General features: G+C 33.9%; 1 protein-coding gene across 1 annotated transcript; it reads right to left on the bottom strand.

Moving 5' to 3' along the window:
• Positions 5,528–8,562, bottom strand: LOC109233604 (importin subunit alpha-4-like). The gene is made up of 6 exons (XM_019399486.1): positions 8,383–8,562; positions 7,448–7,568; positions 7,232–7,332; positions 6,987–7,154; positions 5,810–6,106; positions 5,528–5,725 (listed from the first exon to the last, which is right to left on the bottom strand). Exons 1-6 carry the CDS (start codon positions 8,560–8,562, stop codon positions 5,528–5,530), a joined length of 1,065 nt encoding a protein of 354 aa, XP_019255031.1.

Raw genomic sequence — 10,889 nt, 5'->3', positions numbered from 1 at the left:
TATAAATTTATTTACCCACCTATTTACCCCTCACAAATAGGTATCATTAATTATATTTTCATATATATATATATATATTAGTCTTCAGAGTACGTGCCCCATCTCAACGAGTAAGTTTCGAAAAAAATATATTTAAGTTATAAAAAAGTGTTAGTTCCTGGAATTGATGAATTTCTGTCTATCTTATATAGCTAACTCAATAAATAGAAAAAATTATGTCCTATAGACTAAGCTTCCCTCTTCACTTTATAATTTCACTTAAGTACTAATTAAGCATGAAGGTCACTTGGCCAATTCAAATTTAAAAAGTGGTAATTTCGCCAATTACCTATGTAACTTGATAATCTCATAAATTTATCTAGAAATATAAACTTCCACACTATAAACGTCAAAATAATGTTTGTTAGTACTATTTATTTTTTACAAAAGACCACCATTATAGTGTAGGGGTTAGGGCTATGACCTCTAACCTCTGTATAATCAAAATAAATGTCGTAACAAAGTATCTCGAGAACTTTATAAAGATCAAATTAAGTTACGTTGATTAGAAAAATTGTGTCTTTCACAATGGAAATAATCTAATAAGTAAAATTTTGAGTAAGTGCTTACATAACACGTATGGGTTCAAGAAAAAGATCCTCGATCTCGCATGATAAAGCAAAGAGGAAAAGAAAGATAAATAATAGAACAAAGATAAAATTGAATGAGGAGGGACATAGTGCCTGATCTTTCCAAAAACATTATATTCTCTAGTCCCAATTTATGTATCATACTTTCCTTTTTAGTTTGTCTCCAAAGAATATCATACTTTCTTATTTAAAAATAATTTATATTTAAAATTCTTACTTTACGGGTGATTCATAGACAAACACATATCTATAGTTTGTTTTAGACCATAAATCAAAAGTTTTCCTTTCTTTCTTAAATTTCTTACAGAGTCAAACACCGCTGCATAAATTATGGCAGAGGGAGTACTAAGTTAGGCCTATTCTACCTAACTGTTCTTTTAAGCTTACAAAAGTTTCAAAAAAGGAGAGGGATTATTTTGATGATTTAGAGGAAAGTAGGAAGTGCTGGCTCCCTGATCACTATGGTTGGGGATACTCTTGATCACTATGGTTGAGGAAAGAGAAAAATCCTCTTTGTTATTTGTAATATGCAAACTATGCTGATCTTACTCTTATTTATTTTGATTTTTATATTGAACTAAATTTATTCGGTTGCTTGACTTTATACTATCTCTGTTTTAAAAGGCAGAATTGGGATTCGCCCGGGGCTCGCCCAAGGGCGGAGCACTCGTAAAACGCCCCTGGGCTTATGTGTGGGGCTTAGTTCCGTGAGACTTACGCCTCGGCCATCGGGGCTTACGCCCAGCGTACTAGGCTCGCCTCATAGAACTTTATGCAATTATATGTAACTAACCTTGTAAATTCTCAAATTTTCTTAATAAATCGTTGACTATTCAAAATTACTTTTTTCTTAATCATAAATCATCAAGTTGAGAGTATTTTATGTCATTATTAAAGTAACAATTATTGCACGTTATCCACTAAGACTGCTATGATAGTTAATTTTAAATAAATCTTTCATTTAAAAAGTATTTATATTAACTTTTGTTATGTCTTTATTATATAATAATCCATCATTTTTTTATAATTATTTTTCCAAATATTTTTTTCTACTTTTACGAGATACAATACTTATTAATTTAATAGCTCAGTATTAGCTAGTAACTATCTACAAATAATTAGTTATCATGGTATTGTATGGTGAATTATATGTCACTTTATTAACTTGTTGAAACTTAAAAGTAAAAGATGCTAGAGAATCATATTTAACTTGTGAATTATGTTTTTATATACATACTCTTCAAATAGAAAGCATACTAAATAAAAGGATTATTTTAAGAAAAATATCAAATTATAATATTGAAATTCTTTCAAGATTCATTACTCCTTAAGAGATACNTTTTTTTTTCTTTGATCAAAAATTTCCTTTTTCTCCGTTGTGTTGTGTACCACTCTTTCCCAATCGAAATCATGTCTGAACCTCACCGAGACGATGAGAGGATTCCGACGGCTGCTCCATTGAATGTGCCACCGCCTTCCGATGGCGGAGAGATGAAGGGAGAAGAGGACACCAGTCCTCTTACGGTGGAGGCGCTGTTACCAAAGCGTCCTTTATCTCGAAGCGATTTCAATAAGGACTCTCCCACTCCGGCTCCGGTGCTTTCCCAGTCGCAGCAGAAGCACTTAGATGATCCCCGTATTAAATACGGCATACCCGCCCTTGTAGAGATGATTCCAGCGGGGAAAGAGTATGTAGACGTTCACAGGCCAGGGTACTGTGCCTTTTACCAATACCCCTTTTTGATTGTGTCACGACCCCAACCCCGGTCGTGATGGCGCCCAACACACTGTTAGGCAAGCCCGACCATTTACACAACCTTAACCAAATATCCTAGATGGATAAAGGAATATTCACAAATAAATAAATAAAAATAGCAATTTAAATGCGGAATCTCTGTACTAAATAACCCACAGATCTGGTGTCACGAACATGAGCCTCTAAAACGAAATATATTCACCTATCACAAGTCTGTCTAGGAAAAATACGAATAAAAGGATAAAATGGATGGGAGAGATCAAGGCTGCGAACGCCATGCAGCTACCTCAATACTCCCGGATAAATGCTGCTCTACTAAACAAGTCCTCACTCACCCTGTGGTGTACCTGATGTCACACCTCCTTTTTACTTACTACACCCGCAAAGGTATAATAGAGGGAGTTATTTCCAACTTGAAGTGACAATCGAAACGGGATTATTTAATTAAAAATCAGAGTCGCCACTTGGGAGATTTATGGCGTCCCAAGTCACCAGTTCAATCCCGACCCGAGGAAATTATGACTCTGTTAACAGTCCGCGAACCAGAACTCCGAGTAAGGAATTCTGTTAACCCGGGAGAAGATGTTAGGCATTCCCGGGTTCCGTGGTTCTAGCACGGTCGCTCAACTGTTGTATTTGCTTTTATCTGATTTTAAAACATATTCTAACCTATGTGCCCTTTGTTCTAAACCGCTTTTATTATATTTTTTATTATGAGACTTGCAACGTCGTGAAAATGCGTCTTGAACCACGTCGCACCAGTGCACCCGTGATTGTTAACTCATTTCGACTTCGTCGAGATTTTGATTTGGGTCACATAAATGTGCACCCGTATTTAGGAAGGTAAATTTATTAAAATACGCGCCTAAAGCATCTACGCATTTTCAGCTTTAGGGAAGGCCGTGAAATTTGCTAAACGGTCCTCCCGAATTCTAAATATTTTGTATAAACATTTATCGAGGGCCCCGCAATTTATGTGTCTTGTTTGGCGAGGCTCATCTCGTTATTTAAAGGCAAATCTTAAGGTGGCTACAATTTTCTACTCACTTTGTCTCTAAAATGAAGTAACAGAAGACAAAACCTAATTAATTAATCATGCTGTAAATTTTTAACATTAATAGTGAGTCTTGCATTTACTCCTAATTCAGCAATTCTGGGCTTCAGTGTAGATTGAAGCAACCAGCGAGCCCAGTTGGGTTAATTTTTGAATCCGCCTGGTTTTGCTTGTTGTTATTACCTTTGGGCCCAATTTGATTAAAAAAGGCCATGGCCTGGGTACTTCNATACTTTTCGTATTATTCATAGTTGAATTATAAATTATAAATATTTTAAATAAAGTATTTGTTATAATTTTGTGATTTTAATGTAATTTTTATAATTATTTTATATTTTATATTATTTTAAAATTTTTGAAATTAGTAAAATTTAAAGATCCATGGGACTTACGCCCTACGTCTCAGGGCTTACGCCTCGCCTCGTCAGAGGTAAAACGCCTCGCCTCACGCCCCAGCCCCCGCCCCCGCCTTTTAAAACATTGTATACTATTCAACACTTTTAGGGGATACACCAAAGGCTGCCGTTTTATTAATTCTCCTTTAAACTACCCCTAACTACTTTTTAAACCAGTTGTGCCTAACAGAGGAGACTCAAAAAGAGTTTGAATTGTTAGAATAGTAACTGGGAGTGTGAATGTGATGCTGCGATTTTCATTTCTAAAGAAAAATCTGCTGTCAAATACTCTCCTAGTCAAGTTCATATAGGAGCAGAGTTTTGAGATCTGTTGATTACTGTGTATAGTACTCGAAGGGTGAAACTGATACGCTCATAGGACTTAGGTAGGGACTAGGAAATATTGATCAAAAGAACCTCTGGCTATTATTTTACATTTGAGAGTGGTGTACTGTTTTCTCTTGGAAGCAGGAAGTCATGTCCCAATCTTTAGCTACTACAGTAATGTTTTTATGGAACATAAGTCGCCATTGCAATGGCCAAACACCATAAACATCGAGATAATCCATATAATTAGAGAAGCTGAAAAGTTTTGGTAGAAAATTTCTCATGGCGGAAGTGCTTGATAATGAAGTCTGCTAGAAACTTTTGGTATTTTGGCACATGGATGTACTAGTTACTAGTCTAGTAAATACATTGGGTATCTATCAAAGTTTGTACATGAATGTTTAAAATTATCAAATACCAATACATTTTACTCCTGTAGTGAACTCAGCAGTTCAATTCACCCAAATTGGAAAAGTATATTTGATTATCAACTGAATTCGATCGCAAATGGCAGTCAAATGGAAACAACCAATCCGATAACTTCCACATATAGCAACTAACAGAGAAGTCAGTCACTAATTACAATGGAAAATAACAATGAATGCAACTACAATTAGAGAATATGAATGAGGAAGAAGATGAGATAAGAGACAAGGTTGAGTTTAGAACAAAAGAAGAGATAATTCAGAGAAGCATAGAAAGAGAGAATGTGTGGGTGTTTGAGAGAAAGAGAGGAAGTAGAGAATGGCACCGACTTTCTATAAAATAAATTGTGCCAGAACTTTATTCTCTATTTAATTAAAATAAAAAGAGAACAACACATATCCAATAAGAAGAGTTCAAAATCATAATACGTGCATTCGTAGAAATGTTGGGCTTAAATCAATTTTTAGGCAGAGATTCATTTAGCTCTTGTGTTTGTATTTTCTTCAGAATCAACCAGAAGAACATAGCAAACCATAAAAGGAGTGCAAATGTCGTGTTACAAATGTTACAAACAAGCCTTTATTTGTGACCGAAATCTTCACCCTGAGGGCTAAAAAATGTTGTACAACAGCAACGGCAACAATTCCGAGAAACACCAATAATATCAGATTATGACGGAGACACTAACGCCTGAGGTATTTGTTACTAGTAAACATCAAAAGATTGGGGTAGAAGACAAAAGCAGGTTAATGGTACAGGGAGTACCTGAATTTGATTATCAGTTCCACTCCTAAAGAAGTTCTCCACAACCTTCAGCACATTTGCTACTACCTCACTATTCGTATGTCTGGCATAACCTCAGTTTATTAGATTCTCCCTTATCCTAGCTGAACATATCAGAATTAACAACAGAAAAGAATTGATGAAAAAGGAGAACAACTTACGCCAAAAGCATCACCAGCCTTGGGCACATATTTTGCTCAATCAGCGCATTTATAGGATCAAATCCACCTCGTGCCAGACATGCAATAATTAAGCAAGCATGCTTAAGAACAGGGATTGCTTCTTCTTCTTCTTCTTCTTCTATACGAAGCTCCAGATCAATGAGATACCGGAGGACCGGTAATGATGGCCTCAACTGAAACAACAACAGTGTATCGTGTATGAGCATTAAAGAAATCTGTGCTAAAAAACAGAACACAAACTATCTCTTCTACTCCACCTTATCAAATGATGTGGGTGGACTTCCAAAACATAAGTTTCCTATTGTCCTGGATGAACTGATAGCTGATGACGTGTTAATAGAAGTGGCCTCACGTGATAGCCTATGTACAAGTTGAAATAATGGGATGAGAGGAGCAGTATCAATAACAAGGTCCCTCCACCTTGTTGAACGACGGGCAAAATTACCCAAAGCCTCTGCTGCCTTATATTGTACAATCAGGATGGATAAATTGTGCCATGCAGGATCGGCGAGTACTTGTGCTAGGTGATCCAAAACATGGTGTTCATGGAGAACCTAGAACACATATATAGAAGGACGTAATCTCATTGCCTTAAAAAGGACTCAGAAACATGTTAAACCAAAAAAGAAGGTGGATACACAGGGGAGATTACATATGGGTGCTAAAGATAGTATCTCTTGAAGGCTTCTTAATTGTGTTGTCATCTAATTCCTTAGTAGGATAATGCTAGAGTTTGATAGTCCAAGTAGTCCAGGAATGTATACATTTATAACCGTTCAAGAAAATGAGAAACCAGTACAACAAATTAAGAAAGAATTTTGTACATAAAATCCTATGCGAAGTAAACTTGATGTAGTCCAACTTCAGAATAAGGAGAGAAAAGCCTAGCAAGCCATAGTCTACCAGGATCAACATGGCATAAAAATTTGTCGTAGCGAGTCAAGCTTTTGTGCAACCAAAACTTAACTAAAGAATACCAAAAATTTCAAGTGCTAAATGATTAAGAAGCTTGTTAGCATGATCTCAAAAGTTGCTTCTAAAATTGTTCATGAAAATATTGTTGGATAAAACAAAAATGAAACATTTGACTAAAGCTGATTCAGATTTTAATCAGGAAGCAAAGGAGAAGTGTTAATTGGCCATCAGTATAGCAGTGAGTTGTGATATTAAAAAGGAAGATTGACCTCACACATAGAATAAGAATGATATGATGAGCACAAGTGTAGCTACGAGATAAATACATGACTTTATACACAAGTAGCAATCCAATTATAACAACAACACTTAGTAAAAAATTAATGATAACATTATCATGGAAGATAGGTAAGGACTACCTGAATTTGATCTTCACTTCCTCTTGTAAGAAAGTTCTCCAACCATTTCTCATTTGGATAAAATAGGAGTATACAAACTTGAGAAAAATTAGCATCGTACCTCATTAGTTACAAAGTAATCCAACCATTTCTCATCGTCATAGTGCCTTATTTCCTCATCATTAAGCATTTGTAGAAGAACAGGAATAGCGTCACGGTTAACTAATTCTTGAACCTGTGCTATTGTTCCATCAGAGATGACTTGACCTAAAGTTTCTGCGGCTCGGCTCTAAGAAAACAAGAGGAAAATGAGAAACATTATTACGTCGTAAATACTGCGGACAAACGATAAGGAGTTATACTCACGCGGACACCGTGCCAATGTCCATATCGACAACATTCTACAAGATTATCTATTATCCCATTACTAAAAAGTGTATCAAGGGGAAAATCGTAGTGACCATCATCTGCATAATGTTTCAAAAACACGAAAACGTCACATAACTCATATATATACTTATACATACATATATACAATATAAGCTAAAACACTCTTATAGTCGATAAGAATTATATTATTACCCTTGTAAACCAATAGAAGCCTAATCCTGTAGGCAGCTGACTCTAACAAAAATGATCCGTAAGTTTCACGCAAAGCCAAACCAGCAGCAAAATCTCTCTTCATCTGAGGGAATTGCTCAAACTGTTGATGATAGGAAAACATGTTAGCAGATTTTAAGACAAGTTAAAAGGGTAAATTTTCCTTATCATAATAAACATTATTATGTCTTGAGTCTCTACATCCTCAGCAACAATAAATATTAATGGAATATCAACAAATTAAAACCGACTAGAGGATATAGACAAGGTGATCCTCTATCTCCCCTAACTTGTTTATTATGTGTATGGAAGCCTTATCGAGCATAAGGTTTCTAGAAAGGAGCAGGATCGTATTTGAGTTTCCCCTTCAGGCCCCAAGTTATAGCACCTTATGTTGGGGATGATATAATCCTCCTAGCTAGCTCGGGCAAACTCAAAAATTGGTGATGCAATCATTTCGGGACAAAATTAAAATCAGCTTTAACAAATCAAAAATAATCTTTTCTAACAATAACAGTAAAGATGATATTACAAATTCATACTCTGACAAAATAGGAGATAATTGGGCTTTCCCATTTCAAATAAGTAACCAGGAAAGGATTACTAACTCCTATTAGCTAGACAACCAAATTAGTGAGACAGCCATCAATATTAATGCTAAGGACGATTGGTTATCTGGGATCCTAATGAAGATTGGCATTTCCATACAAAATCTGCAAATCTGACTCAAATCAAACTCTTAATATACCATTCTGTCTTTGACATTTATGGTTAATAATGGCTTTAACAAAAATGTGGATCTTAATCAGCTACTACTTCCAGCTATTGAATACCAACCTTTGACAGGAAAAGGGACTACTCATGTACCAGCTAGCTAGTAAAATAAATCTCTTAAAGAAAAAGAAGAGAAAATTCACCAATCTCTTCCTCTCCCCATATTTGACGATTAGCTCTGGTTCATAATGTTCAATGTTGAAATATTGATCACTTCTCTTTACGTACAACCACCAGTAGCGTTTTTCTTTCCGGAGCTTTTCCAAACTTTTTCTATTCTTTTCGACGTCGGGAGGGATATTTAGACGTTTATATTTCTTCATCCTTAAACATGAAATTGGTCAGTTGAAATCTGTACTCTGTATCTGTAGTGGGGAGTGGGGGGAAAGGATCGGCGTCAGGTCGACACAGCTATATATGTGCAGTGCAGCAGCCAGAAGGTACTATTTTCATTCGTTGCATTGCATGTCTCAAGTAATTCTTTTATTTTCATATCGTTCATTATATTCTACTTCTGTATCACTTGAATTATCCATTATCCAACACTACCCCATAAATTTTGTCATCATTAACAAAGACAACGAGTAACTAGTAAAAGTAATCTTTGGATGAAATAGAGTTTAGTAAAAATTACTAATTATTAATGATTTCCTTACTTTTGGGGGATTTTGTCTGTAGTGGGGAGTGGGGAAAGCATTGATGTGGATTACTGGATTAGGAAAATTTTATTTTGTGTCTCATACAACTACATTAGTTGTATGAGACATCTTTTCTGTATTACAGTTTTGTCAACCCAGAATAGTAAGATTGGGGTCAACAAATTTGTGAGATAAAAAGAGCCTCACACAACTAATGTAAGTTGTGTGAGACACACAATAAAACTTCTCACTGGATTAGTATATAGAAAATAGAAAATGGAAAAAAGCGCATATGACTCTTAAAGTCCTAATCATTTCTAGTCATGTCATGAAAATCAATAATCGGAGTAAATACATTACAAGAGAATATCGCCTCTCTTGAATGAATTCTGGAGATCACATTAATAACAGGGAAAATAGAAAACTTGCTATGCTTGGTAATCTGCATGCTATGCTATGCATGGATTATCATCTACTAATAGCTCCTACTGTAATTCCTAATTTAATATAATAAAATAAATATCCTTTCCATCAAAAAGAAAAAACAAGGAAAATAGAAAGAGAGAATTGCACATAAGTACAACTCATACACACACATTGCAACTGAGTAGCCCAGTTATAACTTTGCAAATCTATAGCCCAAAGACAATAGACCCAACTCCGAAAAATCCAGTATTTGTTGACGCAACCAGCAGTTCTTGCGGTCAATGCTATTCAACATTCATATTGTTGGGAGAGCTTCTGTATTTATCTTCTACCAAAATCTGTGTTTTACTATTAACTTTATGAGATAATTTATAAAAATATATTTAAATACAAAAAGAAGGGTTTCAATTAAATATTTATTAAATATATAGTATATGAATATAAAAGTAGAAGAATTCGATTAAATAATTAGCAAAATATACGTTCAAATATAAACAAACAAATAAAAATAAATTTGGTAGCTTTTTGCCTTGTCAACGATATAACAGATGGTAATTCCTTCTCATACACACATCATTGCTAGATTTTTATTTTTTTTATTTTTTTCCTTCAATGGTGCTACTAATAGAGTTTAACCCAAAACAGAAAATAAGTTAAAAACAAATAAAGGAGGTTGCCCAGCTCGAGAAAAGGTAAGAAAACATACAAAAATTAAGTTTCGCCTTTTTACATTCTTATACACTGGTATATACATAATTATACAAAATTATACACACTTATACATATTTAACAATACTAGATTTAGTGTATGCGCGTTGCGCGTGTTTTTCATCTCGATGAGTAATTTTTTGTAGGAAAATATTATTTTTAAATTATATTTAAATTATAAAATAAAGTAAAAACATCTAAAAATGATGAATATTGATCATATATAGCTACTCAATAAAGAAATATTCACCTAAATGTTATTGAATCCATTGAGTGTGTATACACATTTTAGACATTTTATTTTTTATTATATATAATCTATATTAAAGTCCTAAATATTTCAACTCCTTACATCGTTCAAATAAAAAAATTAATAAGCAAAATTTTAATTAGTTTTAAAGTCCTAAATACACAAATATTTAAATTATATTTTTATTCAATATGAAATATACTTTTAAATGATAAAAAGTCAAACAACATAAGTACAAATTTCCGCACTTTAACCATATAGACTTAGATGTGTACTGTTTAGTTCGATTAAATGTGCTATTTAATATTTGAGTGCTTAACTGAACACGGGTTAATTATTTTGTGTAATTAAAATAAGAATTTTTAAAATTTATATTTAATTGTTTTGCATTGAAACCATCTTGATTTTATGAGTATGGCACAAATGTTGTATTTAATCCGTGTAACCTATATATTGTAAACTATTAACCAATTTTAAATTACTAAATATTATGATTTCCTACCGAGTTTAATAATGAAAGATTTAATATGTAAATTTCTAATTTTTTTAAAGTCGTAAATAATAGAAAAGTCACTTAAATTATAATTTTGTCCATATATGAAAGTTGTACCTCATCTCAATGAGTAAT

The sequence above is a fragment of the Nicotiana attenuata genome, chromosome 10 (assembly GCF_001879085.1).
Source record: "Nicotiana attenuata strain UT chromosome 10, NIATTr2, whole genome shotgun sequence".
Lineage (NCBI taxonomy): Eukaryota > Viridiplantae > Streptophyta > Magnoliopsida > Solanales > Solanaceae > Nicotiana > Nicotiana attenuata.
Note: the sequence above shows the minus strand (reverse complement) of the source record. Positions and strands in the feature narration are given on the sequence as shown.

Coding starts and splice junctions, on each gene's coding strand:
- LOC109233604 (XM_019399486.1), bottom strand. CDS start 8,562: ATGAAGAAATATAAACGTCTAAATATCCCTCCCGACGTCGAAAAGAAT. Junction 7,333..7,447: donor GCTTCTATTGGTTTACAAGG/GTAATAATATAA, acceptor AACATTATGCAG/ATGATGGTCACTACGATTTT. Junction 6,107..6,986: donor ATTACTTTGTAACTAATGAG/GTACGATGCTAA, acceptor TATGTGTTCTAG/GTTCTCCATGAACACCATGT.